We start from the raw sequence: 18,407 nt of genomic DNA on the forward strand, positions 1-18,407 counted from the left end.
TGTCACGCCATGCCACTAGAGCCTTGGTTGGCTGGTGGCTCTTACCGTCATCGCCTCTGACGCTCCGATCCAACGCCGCCCCCACCCCGACCTCGCGTTCCTCCTCCTTCTCCGACCTACCTCGTGTTACTCGACTAGTGAGCGAGCAAAGGGCAGCAAAATGCTGTGGGCAGCCAAAGCGTAACACTGAGCGGGCAGCCAAATGGGGCGCGGGATCAATTACGCCCATTGAGGTGGAATTGAAGGGTGGACGCAAAATGACCGGGACCTAAACTCATGTCTTTACACAATGCAGATATTACGAGGGGAATTGGCCTATACTTACACATACTATGACATAACTAATACTACAGGTGGCCTACGTGTTGCTCGTGGACTAACTATGGGGGGCAACCCTTTAACCTTTAATGATCAATATGTGCAAATCTCAAAACCGTAGCAATATATATATATATATATATATATATATATATATATATATATATACATATATAAATCTTAAAACCTTGTGATACATGTGATACTTGCACTTGTGAAAGTATCGGAACTAAGATCTAAATTATGCACTGTCAGATGGCTCTTCTGGAGCTTGGCAGGCAAGGCGTATGTACGTGGTGGTGACGTCACAGCGTGCGCTCATTAGGTTGGAGAACTGAAATTATATTGTGATTGGTCACTCCCGACCGCATCCAGGCGACTCCATATAATGAGTGGATACCAGAGGTAATGTACTGTGTGGCAGGCGGTGCTTATCGCTCCCATTAAGGTACAGCGATAGCTGGATGGGATACCTTAATGGGTACTGCTGATACCTTAATGGCGGTTCACCACTGATAGTATGAAGTCGCATAATGATTGAAATATATATATATATATATAATTATATATATAAGTATGTATATATATATATATATATATATGTATATATATATATATATATATATATATATATATATATATATATATATATATATATATATATATATATATATATATATAAAAAGGAGGAGTGTCTGTGTGTGTGTCTGTCTGGATGTCCACTTATAACTCAAGAACTACACATTGGAGAAAAGTTTTAGACACAGTTTCGGAATCAGCATAAAATCCCGGTGGTTTTAGGCTACGTTTTATTTTAATATCAATGGTTTAAAAAAACCGCGCCAGCTGCAATTCCATGGTGTAGTTTGTGGCGGCGCTAGACGTTCGGGGTGTATTGCAATGGTTTGTCGGGTTTGGCTGTGGGTCCAGAATAGCTCCCATTTCCTTATGTTCTTCCACTTTTATTCTGATTCTTCTGTTACAACGCCTTCCTTATCTACCTTATATCCCCCCGACGAGGCCTCTACATAATTTCATGCAGCAGAATTTCGTGCATTTTGAGTGAAAGAAGTGAGACGAAGTTGTAGGAGGAAAAAGAGGCGCGGTCACTGTGGAGGCCTTGATCGTGAGTGGAAATGGCGGGAATTGCGTTTGTATCGCAAAGTAAAGGATCTGCATTCATTTCTGAACTTGCATTGGTGGATTGTTATACATCTGCATTATTTTTCATAAAAAAACTTTATGTTGAACTTGAAGGCTCCAAGCACGGACTATATATATAGCCCTCATTGAGGTAAAAATAAAAGTAAAAAGCCTGCTTTCGCTTGCCAAGCTAGCCGTTCCCCCCTCCCCCTCTCCCCTCTCCCTCCCCCCTCCCCTCCCCCCTCTCCCTCCCCCCTCCCCTCCCCCCTCCCCTCCCTCCTCCTCCCCCTCCCCCCTCCCATCCCACCGCCCCTCCCCCCTCCCCCCCTCCCCTCCCCTCTCCTCCTCCTCCTCCCTCCTCTTCTCCCCTCTCCTCCTCCCCCTCCCTCCTCTTCTCCCCTCCTCCCCTCTTCTCCCCTCCTCCCCTCTTCTCCCCTCCCCACCCTCTCCTCCCCTCCCCCCCCGTTCCCCCCTCCCCTTCCTCCTCCCCTCCCTTCCCCCGCCCGGCAATGCCGGGTACTTCCCATGGCCAGCTGTATGTGGGCTGCTCGAGGGTTGGAAAACCAAGCAATCTTTATGTCTTGGCACCAAGTAAGAAAACCAGAAATGTTGTATACCAAGAGATTTTGAGAAATTGAAAATTGACAAAACGTCATGTAGGAAATGTAGTGATATTGCTCTAAAATATACATGTTCTTTTCATCATATATTTGTATTATTCTTATTCAACCCAGGCGAAGCCGGGTACCTCAGCTAGTATATATATATATATATATATATATATATATATATATATATATATATATATATATATATATTGTTACGGTCCGCGGATAAGATGTTGGTTTTGCCGAGCGGAGGCCCCGCGGCCCTAACAGTTACCCCAACTAACCCGATTCCTGAATGTTGGCCGGATCGCGCCACAGATATTCAATAGGGAAAAGACTAAGGCGACACGGATGTGAAGAAGAAGAAGACAAAAAGGTTGGAAATACGAATATAATTTATTTACTATTTACAGGCTCAAAAAAAACCAAGGAGAAGGAAAGATAAGAAAATAAGATACAGAAGATATTAGAGACACAGTGCAAATTCCTTATACAAGCTTAATTAAATACCCAGGGACAAGACACACAGAACAAACTCACGTACACAAAAGGATGGAAAGGCAGGAGGTGGATGGCTGGAGGGAGAGGAAGGTCCAAGGGTACTGCAGCACGATTGGCGCATTTGGCAGCCGCCGTTCCTTCGTGGCCCTGCTCAAAACTGCCGTCCAGGCCCCAAGCTGCTGTTGTTGCTGCTGTGGCTGTTGCTGCTGCTGTGGCTGCCGCTGCTGCTTTGCCAGGACTTGTCTGGTCCAACCACACAACTGAACAACGTGCTTGCTGCTTGCCCAACTCTCTTGCTTGGTCCAACTTTGGCGAGCAAGGCGACAAATAGCAGGCTTTGTGCTTCCCGGGATGATCTCTTACTCAACCACCGACAACCACTGACGACCACTGACGACCACCACCTTGCTTCTTGCGCGCGCGCCTTTATAGCGCCTCCGGCGATCAAGCCGCCGGCCTTCAGGACACGCCCATCGGTGTGCTCACCTCGGCCCTGGTTGGTCGCGCGACCCTCTGGCTCCGCCCTTGATGATGACGGGCGGGCACGCCCTTCTTCCCCGACCCGAGCACATGTTCAATGGTGGTTTTGGAGGGGATGTAATTGCAATCGAGGCTTGGCAATGACGAAAGGGGAAATGGAGGTTTTGGGAATGGGAATGATGAATGAAGGGAATCTGTCTTATTTCACTTGGTGCAATGGAGTGTCATCTTAATGGGAGACAAGGCCTTACCCTAATACACATAATAAAGATATAACTATCAACCAGGGGTAAATCTATGATTGGCTGACGTGTATGCTTTATGGACTAATTATGGGACGCCCTTTGACCTTTACACAACACTGGAGGCAGGAGGGTCCAGAATCAAGCAATATTAATAAAACACACAATAAAAAAAATACAATCCTCATATCCACAACACTGCACCCTCCTCCTCTTAGGCACGTCCCGGGCCTATAACTTTAACTTAGTGTGACACGTAGGTGTAGTTCCCTCTACTTTTAACCTGACCCTGAGTGCGACAGTTTTAAAACATAAATAAATATATCCCGCTGCTCCATTGCACCCTACCTAACAGACTCACACCCACAGCTAACCGAATTGCGGAATGGTCTTCAAACTATACACTGACGGTGGGGAGCATTATTTACAATGACTCTGCTTTTATTTACAAAACTAACCCAGGACCTGTGATTGTTCTTTCTGGGGGGAGACAGTCTGCTCTGCATCAATGCACCATGAAAGCACCCAAAACGCACCAACACACCCTCAAGCACCAATCGGTGCACAGTCATCATTGTTCATCAATAAAAATAAACCAACAACCCCTAACCCTGCAGGTGGTCTCTTGCTCTTCGGCTCCCTCTGCTGGCTATTACTATTCTTCCAGATGTTGTCATTTTCTTTGCTGGCGGCCTATTTGTATTAAAATAAAATGCACCCAACGTGTCCATTTGATTTATTTATGGCCCACAGGGCCGACTAGTGTGGTTCACCCTGGGGGGCGTCGGTGCCCTGTGATCAAGGTCCGCCAGCAAGATTTCGGGCCTTCATGGCCGGTTCCAGCAGAGGGGCCATGCCCCAACCCATGGGGTCCATCAGTGGTGCTTAGCCACAGACATGTGGTCCATAATGTGGTGCATCGATGCAGACAGCTGGGGTTGCGAGAGGTTCGGGCGCACAATGGCGGACTCACGCACACTCCCCTCGGCGCCCAGTGGTGCACAGGTCCTCATGTGGGAGACAAAAGGGGGGACAGACAGATGAGCGAGGGGTAAGGTCACAAGGGTACACATCAATAAGGCAATGCAAGGTGAAGTGCGTACGGAGAGCGAAGTGAGAAAGCTCGTCCCTACCGTACGTCACCCCCCCTGTCACCTACACTACCCTTGCCCTTACCCCATATGTACAACAACGTACACCTTTACAAATTCGTCACTACTGTCACGTCTTCCCCATATTTCCCCTATACCAAATTCGTCTCCACAATCCCTCTATCCAAAATTTGCCATCACCCAATTCATCATCAATCCCTCCTAAGGAGGAAGAGATGGAACAACAAGCACAATGTCACACCCACGTCATGATGCGTCTCACATCCAAACATTTGCATCATAAAAAAAAAAAAAACAACCTGGCATGGTGTGGAGGTACGTCATCTCAGGTGAGTGGATGTAGATGGTGTGAGGAGATTTCCATCCTAACTACCTTCTAAATGACTTTAACACACTTTACACTACCCGGGGTCTTTCCCTGCCAATCCATTGGCCAACTTACACTATGGGTTCTAAAAACCAATTCCCATTGACCAAACTGTGGTGCTTCTCAATTTGGGGTCTCACTCCCCCGATTCATCTCCCGGTGCCCTTGCACAATTTCAGGACTGGGGCGTGTAGCTCTCCCAGCAGGTCTACCCACCTGCACACCTCCACCACTGCAGTTGCCACCCGAGCTTACCTAGCTCCTCACCCTAACCTATCTAATTGGTGAAGGCCCCTCCTGGCTCTGTCACCCCTCGGTGCCCTCTGGCACTGGGCTACCCGGGTCTGTACTCCGGATCCTCGGGCCCCATCCACAACAACTCTACCGGCTCCCAGAGCCCACCTGCGGCCTCACCTGGCCGACATCCTCACAGTGGTGGAGTGCTCAACCAACTACACACACTAACAGGCTACACGCCCAGCCATTTCCACAACACTAATGCACCCATCCAAACACCATTCTTTCACCTCACACCACAGATGCCAATATCCAACCACAATTTACCTGTACCCTCTACCTAACACTTAAACTACCCTCCCCGGGTATTCGTGATGGGGGTCCACTCTTCCCCCATTCACACCTCCGCACCATCCACTCCACTCCACAGTTTCCCCCATACTCACTCCACGACCATCCATTCCCATACTCCATATATTCCACACAACCATTCTCCATTCACCTGTAGTTGCACACCTGTGCAATCTTACCTGGTGCCACCTGCACCCTCCTTCCTCCCAGGACCATTTGGTCAGCACAACTCACATCACTATCACTCACTCAAACACTGCTCCATACACCTGTTCAGTTGCACACCTGTGCAATCACACCTGTTCACCATACACACGGCATCATCTAATCTACCTGGTGCCCTGCTAACTTAGTGCTCCCCGTCTTCCCTTTAAACTAAGCACATACCACGTCATTATCATCCACTCTAATCTACCTGCGTCCCCACTACAGGTATCATTGTCACTAACTAATCTTAACGTTACCTAAGGTCATCTTCTCTAGATCCCTACATTATATCCTAACCCTCCCGGGCTAGTTTTCACTGCCATAAACCCCATAAGACTAGTGCTCCTTTGCCCCCGCTTGTATGAGAGATGGCAGAGTTGCCATCCCACCACATCGGGGACGTCCCACTATCAATTTTACTCGTCCAAATTCAACCAATCAAAAATTTGCCAATCACTACCAATCACTCTACCATTGCCAATCATCACTCTGCCAATCCTTTGCCAATCATCAAATTTTGTTTTTCTAATTTCGGGGCCAAAACACTATCCTCATCAACACAGTCTACTCACTAATGCCTCTCGGTGCGCCAATTCACTTCTAAAGCTCGGCTTCGTAAAGCCGAGCAATGAATGCGGGTTGTTTGGTGCCAGCGGCTGGATACGTCCGGCACTCGGTGCAGGGAAGGAGGTTTACCCGGGCCGAGATCCCACGCACCACCTCGGCACGGAGCCATCCAATGGCCCGATCTCGACCTGCCGGAACGCCTCAACAAAAAGGGGTCGCCATGACGACCCTTCCTATCGGGCTGCCCGCTCCGCCTAGTGGCGCACGGACGCAGCCGTTCCGAGCGAGGCCCAGCGTGGATCGCGTACGGCGGTTCTTTCGAAACCGCCGTGGTTTGGATCCCCGCTGGGCCTCGCGGCACGCGAAGCTGCTCGGCGCGCACCGAGGGCCCGATTCGGCTAAATGTCGTTCTAACCGCTAACCCGGTTTCCGTCGATGCTTCACCTGCATGCTCACACGCATACGCTACCCCTTTCACCCTCACCGAGCTCGGTGCTCCAACGCCGCCCGTACACCCCGCATACTTCGTCATTGCACTCGTTCTTTCACTCACAGACTTGGTCACACACCTGACCACCGAACACCTTTGCACACACTCGTCGTTCACACACCTCACCAACACACCTCTTCGCGCCCCCTCCTCGGTCACCTCCTCTGTGACAATCACAGGTGTGCTCTCACTTGCACACCCAACCACGTGCCTCACTACTAACTCAAGTGTGCATTCCCACACCCGCTCTACTATTCCAGGTGTGCATCCTTCCATTCCAGGTGTACATCCTCTCTCACCTGCCACAACCAACTCACGCTCCGTGTCACTCTTACTACTCTCACCTCCACACTCGGTCGCGCACTCACCCTTACTCTCGACAGCGTACTCTGTACTCATGCACCCGTCTGTTACACACCTTTCTCGCGCACACTCTCCAGTTACACCCTCCGTAACACTCACCACAGGTGTGCATTCTTCCTTACTTTTGACAGTGCACTCTTTCCTCATGCACCCGTCCGTTACACACCTTTCTCGCGCATCCTCCTGTGCACACTCTCCCGTTACTTCCTCCGTAACACTCACCACAGGTGTACATTCTCCCTTACTTTTGACAGTGCACTCTCTCCTCATGCACCTGTCCGTTACACACCTTTCTCGCGCATCCTCTTGCGCACACTCTCCCGTTACTTCCTCCATAACACTCACCACAGGTGTACACTCTTTCGTTACATCCTTTGTAACACTCCCCACTACGCGCTTCCATGTGCTCCCTCGCACACGCGCTACGACTCTCGACAGCACACTCACTCCTTGGCGCACACTTTTTCCTCACACACCCCAGAGTCGGACATTCTCACACACCTCCTCTTTCGCACACCGTACCTGTCGCACACTTCACCAACGGCCTCTCACGAACACCCGGATCCAAATCAACCCCCAAGCCGACTGAAGCTCCCCTCACATCATATACATTTCCTCGTATACCGCCACTCACCTTGGCACCTCGTCTCCGCACCTCCTTCGCCACCTGCAAACTCTTTATTTGGTTAGTGAGAACAACATCACGATTTGAGCACCGACCTTGAACATATTCCATTACTTCCTCCTTTATCTCCCTCTTAGTTTCCCTCCGTCTCTTCTTAATTTCACTCACCTCGTCTTCCACTTCTTCTAACTTTTGCTTCACCTCTTTTATTTCCCGGTGCGTCTCCTCAATTTCGTCCTCTAAGGCTACCTTGACCGTTTCTATGTGCGTCCTCACCTGCCGGTCCTTCGTCTCCATTACCTCTGTAACCTCGTCCAACCTCATTGTCAGTCCCTCACGTACCATCTGACATTGCCTCTTTGTCGCTATCAAATCGTCCTTGATGTCTCTTTGTGTCGCTTTTAACCCTCCTAGTACCGCAGTGTTCCTTTGTACCCGCTCCACTAACTCCGTCTGTCCCACCGTCAGCTGTTCCACCTCCTGCGTCAGGTCCTCTATGCCCCCCTGTAACCTAGCCGTATTATTCCTCACCTCTTTCTCCATACGCTTTTCACCTCGCTTTACCTCCTCGCGTACCCCCGAGACCTCCTCGCTTACACCTCGTCGTATCTCCTCTTTCATCTCCTCCCTCTCTTTTGTAGATGCCACCCTCATCCGTCCCAATTCATCCCTCTGAGCATCCAATTTACTTTCTAACCCGATTTTCACCTCCTCTATCTGGTTCCCCATCCGTTTGATTTCCCGGGCGGATTGCTCCCCTATTGCCCGCAATTTGTCTTCCATCCTATCTTCTAGCCCCGTTAACCCATTCTTTACCTCTTTTATCCCATTGTCTATCTTCCCAATTTGGGTACTGGTACCCCTCACTTCGTCTCTCATTACCCCCATTTCGCCCCCCATCCTATCCATTTTTGCATTCAGTTGGGTCAAGAATAATCTGAGGTCAAACCCGGTTTGCCCAGCGTCCCCAGCCGCCACCGCGGGCTCGCCCACCGCGGCGCCGCCAGTTTGGGACCCTTCAACCACGTGCGCGAGGGCGCCATTTTGCGCGCCTGATACCTCCTCAACCACCTCCTCATTGTTCTCCTTTACTTCGTCCCTCTGATCCTGGGTTACTCCTAACCCCTCCTCTAGCTCACCCACCTGCATCCGATCGCCTTGACTAGCCATGGCGCGATTTCAAAATTCGGGTTTTTTAAAACAAAACAAATTTCGGCAGCTTGTAATTTTGAGCGCGTTAAGCGCGCTTCGGGTCCGACCCCACTCCCGACACCAATTGTTACGGTCTGCGGATAAGATGTTGGTTTTGCCGAGCGGAGGCCCCGCGGCCCTAACAGTTACCCCAACTAACCCGATTCCTGAACGTTGGCCAGATCGCGCCACAGATATTCAATAGGGAAACGACTAAGGCGACACAGATGTGAAGAAGAAGAAGAAGACAAAAAGGTTGGAAATACGAATATAATTTATTTACTATTTACAGGCTCAAAAAAAACCAAGGAGAAGGAAAGATAAGAAAATAAGATACAGAAGATATTAGAGACACAGTGCAAATTCCTTATACAAGCTTAATTAAATACCCAGGGACAAGACACACAGAACAAACTCACGTACACAAAAGGATGGAAAGGCAGGAGGTGGATGGCTGGAGGGAGAGGAAGGTCCAAGGGTACTGCAGCACGATCGGCGCATTTGGCAGCCGCCATTCCTTCGCGGCCCTGCTCAAAACTGCCGTCCAGGCTCCAAGCTGCTGTTGTTGCTGCTGTGGCTGTTGCTGCTGCTGTGGCTGCCGCTGCTGCTTTGCCAGGACTCGTCTGGTCCAACCACACAACTGAACAACGTGCTTGCTGCTTGCCCAACTCTCTTGCTTGGTCCAACTTTGGCGAGCAAGGCGACGAATAGCAGGCTTTGTGCTTCCCTGGATGATCTCTTACTCAACCACCGACAACCACTGACGACCACTGATGACCACCACCTTGCTTCTTGCGCGCGCGCCTTTATAGCGCCTCCGGCGATCAAGCCGCCGGCCTTCAGGACACGCCCATCGGTGTGCTCACCTCGGCCCTGGTTGGTCGCGCGACCCTCTGGCTCCGCCCTTGATGACGACGGGCGGGCACGCCCTTCTTCCCCGACCCGAGCACATGCTCAATGGTGGTTTTGGAGGGGATGTAATTGCAATCGAGGCTTGGCAATGACGAAAGGGGAAATGGAGGTTTTGGGAATGGGAATGATGAATGAAGGGAATCTGTCTTATTTCACTTGGTGCAATGGAGTGTCACCTTAATGGGAGACAAGGCCTTACCCTAATACACATAATAAAGATATAACTATCAACCAGGGGGAAATCTATGATTGGCTGACGTGTATGCTTTATGGACTAATTATGGGACGCCTTTTGACCTTTACACAACACTGGAGGCAGGAGGGTCCAGAATCAAGCAATATTAATAAAACACACAATAAAAAAAATACAATCCTCATATCCACAACAATATATATCTATATCTATATATATATATATATATATATATATATATATATATATATATATATATATATATATATATACAGTCACGTGAAAAAGTAAATACACCCCATGTAAAGTTTTGACTTTTTCAACATATTTCAACATACAGCTATTTGATCTTCATTTCAACAATATTGATAGATAAAGGTGATATAATATAAGAAATATCATGAAACATTTACATTTTGTAGTCCATTGTATCTATCTATAATTCCATTAATCTCTGTGTGTATGTGTGTATGTGTGTATGTGTGTATGTGTGTATGTGTGTTTGTATGTTTGTCTGTGACCGCTGTTTCTCGACAACCACGGGTCCGATATACTTGAAACTTGCCAGGTATATTGCTGGGGACCCGAGGATGTGCCTTTTCAAGGTTTCATATTAATCGGACAAGTACTTACCGAGCTATGGCGATTTCTTTACCAAACACCGCAAGCCGTTCGCTTTGGACCAAACCATTTCATGTAAATAGAGGGGGGGGGGGGTTCTGTGGTCGTTGCGAATGGACCAAACCATTCATGTAAATAGAGGGGGGGGGGGGTTCTGTGGTCGTTACTGCCACGTGGTTTCAAAGTTTTTTTTTGTTGTTGTTGTTTGCACGCATGTTTTTTTGCACCCACGTACGGGCACGCCCTAGGATGTTTACACACACACACCCCTACACAATTTTTTTTTTTTTTTTTTTTTGGCAAGGAACGGGCACCCACGTACGGGCACGTCCTAGCTTATATATAGTACGGGCATGCCCTAGTAATTTAAATAAACATAAATGCGAATTTTGCATGTGGAAAAGTAAGTAGACCCCCACATTTATCACTACTTCAAATACCTAAAATTAGAATCAGGTGCACCAGCTCAAGTGCAAGTGATTAGAACATCGTTAGAGAGGATCTTGGAGGAACCTGTCTTATTCAAACCTCAGGCATTTAGTTTGGTTTGCTCTTTGTTGTTGAAGTGTGCGGCGTCACCATGCCAAGATCAAAAGAGCTCTCTGAGGCCTTCAGAAAGAAGGTTATAGATGCCGATGAGTCTAGGAAGGGATTTAAAGAGATCTCCAAACAATTTGAAATCAATCATTCGACTGTACGGAAGATCATCTACAAGTGGAGAAGATTCCAAACAACTGCCAACTTGTTCAGGCCAGGCCGCCCCAGCAAGTTCAGCCCGAGAGCAGACCGCAAAATGCTGAAAGAAGTCTCTAAGAACCTCAGAATGTCATCACGGGACCTACAGGTAGCTCTTGCCACTGTTGATGTCAAAGTGCACGAGTCGACCATGAGAAAGAGGCTGTACAAATTTCATCTACATGGGAGGTGTGCCAGGAGGAAACCTTTGCTGTCCAGAAAGAACATCAGGGCAAGACTAAAGTTTGCCAATGAACTTTGCCAAAGGCAAAGACCAGCACTTCTGTAACAATGTGCTCTGGACAGATGAGTCATAGGTAGAGCTATTTGGCCACAGTACCAGAAGACATGTTTGGCGAAAACCAAAGACAACATTTGACCACAAGAACCTGATACCAACTGTAAAGCATGGTGGTGGAAATATTATGGCTTGGGGCAGCTTTGCTGCATCAGGGCCTGGGCAGCTCACCATCATAGAATCCACTATAAATTCTTCATTGTACCAGAGGGTGCTTAAGGATAATGTGAGGCCATCTGTCGGAAAGATGAGGCTCAACCGATGGTGAACCTTGCAACATGACAATGACCCTAAACATCTATCTATAATTCCAGTAATCTCTGTACGTCTGTACGTCTGTACGTTTGTCTGTGACCGCTGTTTCTCGACAACTACCGGTCCGATATACTTGAAACTTGCCAGGTATATTGCTGGGGACCCGAGGATGTGCCTTTTCAAGGTTTGAAATTAATCGGACAAGTACTTACCGAGCTATGGCGATTTAGCCGTTCGCCGTTCGCTTTGCCGTTGCGAATGGACCAAACCATTCATGTAAATAGAGGGGGGGGGGGGGTTCTGTGGTCGTTCGCTTTGGCTTTGCGAATGGACCAAACCATTCATGTAAATAGAGGGGGGGGGGGGTTCTGTGGTCGTTCGCTTTGGCTTTGCGAATGGACCAAACCATTCATGTAAATAGAGTGGGGGGGGGGGGGGGGGGGGGGTTCTGTGGTCGTTGCGAATGGACCAAACCATTGTTTTTTTTTTGCAGTTTTTTTTTTTTTTGCAGTTTTTTTTTTTTTGCAAGGAACGGGCACCCACGTACGGGCACGTCCTAGCTTATATATAGTACGGGCATGCCCTAGTACCAGTAAATCCACCAAGGAATGGCTGAAAAGAAAGAAATGGAGGGGTTCTGGAATGGCCAAGTCAAACCCCGGATCTAAATCCCATCGAGATGTTGTGGGGGGATTTGAAACGAGCTGTGCATGCAAGAAACCCCTCAAACATCGCACAGCTGAAAGAATTCTGCATGGAGGAGTGGGCAAAAATTTCTCCCAGTCGATGTCAGAGAATGGCAGACAGTTATAAGAAACACCTACTTGAGGTTGTTTCTGCCAAAGGGGGCAATATCACCTATTAGAGCCAAGGGTGTACTTACTTTTTCCACATGCGAAATTTGCATTTATGTTCATTTAAATTATACAATGGACTACAAAATGTAAATGTTTCTTGATATTTGTTATATTACATCACCTTTGTCTATCAATATTGTTGAAATGAAGATCAAATAGCTGTATGTTGAAATATGTTGAAAAAGTCAAAAACTTTACATGGGGTACTTACTTTTTCACGTGACTGCATATATATATATATATATTTAAATACAAAATCGAGGCTCGTGTGAGAGCTAACATTAATCACAAAAAAAAAACGGACACATAAAAATGGAGCAAGAGACAAGATGGGGAGAGAGAGGGAAGCACACAAGTACAACAGTAGAGAACAGGGACATTGGGAGATCTGTGGGGGGGAGTGGGCTTGGGGGGAGGAAGCATGGGAAAGGGGGTGGGGGTGGGAGACAAATAAAACACATGGACACTGCTAGGACTTTAAGGAAACAAGTCGGTATTTTAAAAACGTGGATGTAGGGTGAAATTAACGGGGGTAGAAAAGATCAAGGTTTTGGATGGGGGTCTGGAGACAAGGAGACATGATATGTCAAGGGAGACGGCTTTGTTGTTGTTGTTGTTGTTGTTGTTGTTGTTGTTGTGTGACAAGAGATAATGGTGAACAGCTGTTCTAAAGACCTTGAGGGAGGAGTGGGATTGAAGAGAGTGAGGGAGTTTGTTCCAGAGGTGGGAGAAAAGTGGAATGAAAGAGTGAAGGTGAACAGAGAGTCTTGATTTTGGCAGTTTTACCAGAAGAGGGTTGCTGGCAGATCTTGTGCGACCTGTAGGAATATTTAGGGGACAGAGCAGAGACAGAGCTGGGGGAGCTAGGCCAGAGAGGAGTCGGCAGAAGACAGAAAGCCCACCAACCTCCCTGCGGTGAGTGAGTGAAAGGCCCTCAGAGTTTGCTTCATCACGGGAGATTCCAATGATTTTGAAAGCTTTGGTTTCAACAGCGTGAAGACAAGCTAGGTGTGAGGCAGGACATCAGCCCAGAGGGGAGAGCAGTATTCCATTGAGCTGCAGATGAAAGCCTTGTATGTGGTGAGGAGCTCAGGTGTGCCAAGGAAGGACTTCGCATGATGGAGGATGCCCAGTCGGCGAGTGGCTTTGGAGGGCAGCCTAGAAATGTGGTTTTCCCAAGAAAGATCATGGCAGATAGTGAGACCCAAAAACTTGTACAGTAAAGATAGATTTTAAAAAAGTGACAGAACTTCTTGGAGAGGATTGTTGAGAAAGTAGATGGGAGGCTTGTCCAGTCGGTCTTTTCGAAGAGACATATTGAGAGTGTGAGATTTGCCAGGTTTGAAAGACATGTTCCACTTGTTTGACCAGTCTGTGATATTGTCCAGGTCTGCAAAGAGTGAGGAGGCTGCAGACTGCTGTTGTGGCTTCTTTTGGACACCTTTCTTTGCAAAACTCAATCAGACTCGGCGAGACTCACTCAGTTTAAATCGAGATTTATTACAAATCTTGCGGAGAGTATTTTCCACGAAAATACAGTTATACTTTACCGACAAAATACGACACGTCGTTCCATGGGGAGAATTCTCTCTCGCAGCCTCGGAGGGTCCTGTTAAATAGATCTCAGCTGCTTTGATCTTGTTCAGTTGGAATTTCGAGGTCACTTAAAGCCAGCCTTTCCGGCACCAAACTCCATATGTTTATCATTACGGAGGACACAAAGTACTGATAAGGTCCCTCCCCGAGTCCCACTAATGGAGGGGTACATTCCAACTCCGCGTTCACATCCTTGGCGGTCACTGGGTCATTTCACAGATGGTTGGCTGCTTGGTCCAGGTTCTTTGCACATTTCCTTGCATGCTTTAAGAACAAGATTCACATTGAAGTACAATTTGCATTATATATTTTATCTGTAATCCACATGGGTCAGGGACAAGTTTGAATTTGACTGCCTGTGATAACTCGCCGACCATATCAAATATAGAGGTCTTCTATACTGCCGATCTGAGGGATGAGGTATGGAGCGACAGAGAGTGGTGTAATCAGCGAAGAGATAGAGAGGATTTTCCAGAGAGTCAGAGAGATCATTGATGAAGACCAGAAAAAGCGCAGGGCCCAGAACACTGCCTTGGGGAACACCAGCCTGAACAGGAAGGGGAGATGAGAGAAATCCATTCAGGGCCACACATTGACTATGACCAGAGCGGAAGTCCGCCAGCCATGCATGGAGATTTCCATGGATACCACAGGAGGAGAGATTGGTGAGCAGAGTGGGGTACCAGACCGTATCGAAGGCACGTGATATGTCAAGGGAGACAGCTCTGATTTCCTGTTTGGCATTGAGGACCTCCATCCATTGTTGAGACAGCAGAAGCAGCATGTCCAGAGTAGAGTGACCTGGTCTGAAACCAAATTGATGATCAGAGATCAGGCCATTGGAGAAGAGGAAGGATTTGATGTCCGAATCAATGATGGATTCCATGATTTTGCTGATAATTGGGAGCAGGATGATTGGTCTGTTGTTGCAAGGATCTGTTTTTTTCACCTTTTTTGTGTAAAGCGGTAATGTTGGCTGATTTCCAAGCTGATGGCAGATGACCTTGAGCAAAAGAGAGGAAGAGAGGGTGAAGAGAACAGAGAGAGGTTGTGATAGAGCGACAGAGCATGATTTTTGGACCCGTGGGCTGATGCCGTCTGGTCCAGTTGCAGAATCAGAGTCAAGGTTTGACAGAAACTTCTCCACCTTGTCAGGAAAGAAGGACACAGAATCCAGGAGCAGCTGGGTTTGACTGAGTAAGGTGGGTAAAGAGAAAGACGGGTTTGGGACACAATATTTTGAGCCAAACACAGAGTTGAGGCATTCGGCTTTGTCACGTGCGGTGTCGGCTGTGTCGCCGTTTGAGGTAAGGGAGGGGATGGAGGGGGAGCAAACACCAGAAACAGATATGACCAGACGCCACCAGGATATGGAAGAGGGAGACAGGTTTGAGAGTTCAGTCTTGAGAGTCGAGAGATATTGTTTCCTGGCTCTCCTGAGGGTAGACACACACTTATTCTGGGCTTTGTGAAAGGAAATGAGATTGCCTTCCGTTGGATTTGCCTTCCAGGAGGCGAAGGCAAGTTGTTTCAGGGCAACTGTCTCACCACAAGATTCAGTGTACCATGGACGGGAGGAAGGGTACGACAACTGAAGACGAGATGGGATAAATCTGTGCATGAGAGAGAGCAATTTACTTTGGAAGAATTCCAAGGATGAGTTGATGTCAGAGGCAGTAGAGATGGAAGACCAGTCCAGATGATTGATGGCTGCTGGAAGACCATGCCAGTCGGCCTGAGTGAAATGCCAGACTCCTCGGCGCTGAGGAGGCTCTCTGGGAATGGCCAGAAAGATGTCCACTTTAACAAGCAAATGGTCAGATGAACCAATTGGAGCAGAAGAAGAGCAGCAGACATTTTCAGGGAAGTTTGTCATAACCAAATGTAGAAGAGAAGATACACCATTGACTGAGATCCGGGTTGGGAAATTGACAGATTATGCAAATATAATATTTATTAAATACAACAACACAACAACAGGCATTTTAAGGCCATTTCCCCTGCAAGAGCGGGGGTTAGCCATAATATTTATTAAATATAATATCAAAACACAGATTGTGTCAATACTTAAATTATTCGTCACTTTAGCTATTGCTAATTACCAAACAGACTTTTACTTAAACTACCTGAAGAATTATTGACTTGCAATCAGACAATTGCAGTGGCATGCATCACTGTCACCAACACTGGACAATTATTTGTACATACAAAGGTATAACATTATGCCATGACTCCTTCAGACTGCACGCCTCAGGTGGAATGCAAAAGATTCCCCAGAGTAGTTCAAATGCATCATTTAGGTCAGGGTTGCAGGCTGGCTGCTAAAGATTTTCAATATCGTTGCCCTTGAACAAGATCCGAAATAATGGCAAGGTGCGTTGGCAAGCAGGTAGAAAGAAGGGTGCTTACCATGGGTTTGCATCAAAGCCACAGTAGTGCATTGGCGTGCACAACACAACAATAGGGGAGGGGAGGTGAACATGCCCAGGCAGGTTGGGAGTTTCCATTTAGTTTTTCGTGTGCCTTCCATTACTTCCTGTAAAATAGTGTTGTTGTTGTTGTTGTTGTATATCCCTGGGCAGTTCTCTTGAACAAACCCGCGGCACGGAGACAGTTGATTGATCTCCCAGGAGCCTTCACAAAGTCAGAGCCACGACAGAGTGAAAGAGAAAGAGAAAGAGGAAGAGGAAGAGGGAAAAAAAGAAAGAGAAAGAGAAAAAGAGAAAAAGAGAAAAAGAGAAAAAGAGAAAAAGAGAAAAAGAGAAAAAGAGAATAAAAGAAAGAAAATAGAAAAAAAATAAATAGAAATAGTGAAAAAGAAAGCCGGTCCATGGGGACCGTTCGGCACTCTGACTGCGACCGCGCTACCCCCAACAAATCCAGGCAGCAGGGAAGAATGGGAAAGATTTGGCTCCGACTTGTGTTGCGGGGTACAACCACCACGAAGAGGCGTCCCCGATTGTTGTGGACTTGTGGTAAAGTAGTGCCCAAATGATTGGTGCCACTGGTGGGTCCCCCGGTGCATGATGAAGCTGATGCAACACTAAACTAAGCAATGACGTCATGTTTTACTTTGATGACACCTGAAAGTTATAATTTATTTATTCGTATGTCACCTGTAGCTGTTGGTTGCATCATTTTCTGGGGGCGCACCTGTGCCGCTGATGCAGTGCCCCCTTTCCAGCGAGTTGGTACTCATTTTGCCAACCTGGGAAGGATGACAGGCTGAATCAACCCACCTGGTGTTAATGAAGCTAACTCCGAGGGCCTTTCACTTACTCACCGCAGGCAGGTTGGTGGTCTTTCTGTCTTCTACCGACTCCTCTCTGGCCTTGCTCCCCCAGCTCTCTCTAGGATCTGTCCCCCAAATATTCCTGCAGGTCACACAAGATCTGCCTGCAACCCTCTTATGGTTAAATTTCCAAAATTAAGACTCTCTGCTCCCCTTCACTCCTTCAATCCTTTTTTCTCCCACCTCTGGAACAAACTCCCTCACTCTCTTCAATCCCACTCCTCCCTCCAGGTCTTTAAAACAGCTGTTCACCACAATCTCTGATCTTCCCCCATCCAAAACCTTGATCTTTTCTACCCCCGCTAATTTCACCCCGGATCCACTTTTTTGAAATACCAACTTCTTTCCTGGAAGTCCGTGTTTTATACTTCTCCCACCCCCCCCCCCCCGCCCCATTCCCACGCCTCCTTCCCCCAAGCCCTCCCACAGATCTCCCTGCTCTCAAATGTTGTGTTTGTGCTTCTGCTTCTCTCCCCATCTTGTCTACCGCTACCCTTATTATATGTTTTGTGTGTCTGTTTGATTTTTTGTATGATAAATGTTAGCTCTTTCACGAGCCTCGATCCTGTATACAAAAAAAAAAAGTATCTTGCATTGAAGGAAAGTTAAAGTTCGATTCCAGTTTCGACACGAATAAGCACCCGAATGCACCAGTAAGTGTATATATATATATATATATATATATAAGTGTGTATATGTATATATATATATATATATATATATATAAATAAATAAATATTATAATAGGCTACGGTGATTCTGTCTGTCTGTCTGTCCGGGGGTGTGGCTTACTCCGTTTACAGAGTAGCTCCAGCCATTATTGGAGAGGCTTCATATAAACAAATA

The 18,407-nt window shown here is 47.3% G+C and overlaps 1 protein-coding gene across 5 annotated transcripts in view; it reads right to left on the reverse strand.

Annotated features, from left to right (window-relative positions):
* Positions 1 to 18,407, reverse strand: part of LOC137435300 (uncharacterized) — a 72,270-nt gene that overhangs the window by 45,967 nt on the left and 7,896 nt on the right. Inside the window, exon 2 of one of the 5 annotated variants that reach the window (XM_068128961.2) lies at positions 17,386 to 17,477. The exons of the other annotated variants lie outside the window; for them this stretch is intronic. Coding sequence (XP_067985062.2) covers positions 17,386 to 17,407 — 22 coding nt within the window. The 5' untranslated portion in view covers positions 17,408 to 17,477. The remainder of the gene's footprint in view (positions 1 to 17,385; positions 17,478 to 18,407) is intronic. 5 annotated transcript variants of the gene reach the window in all.

This window comes from Myxine glutinosa, chromosome 9 (assembly GCF_964187855.1).
Source record: "Myxine glutinosa chromosome 9, kmMyxGlut1.1, whole genome shotgun sequence".
Lineage (NCBI taxonomy): Eukaryota > Metazoa > Chordata > Myxini > Myxiniformes > Myxinidae > Myxine > Myxine glutinosa.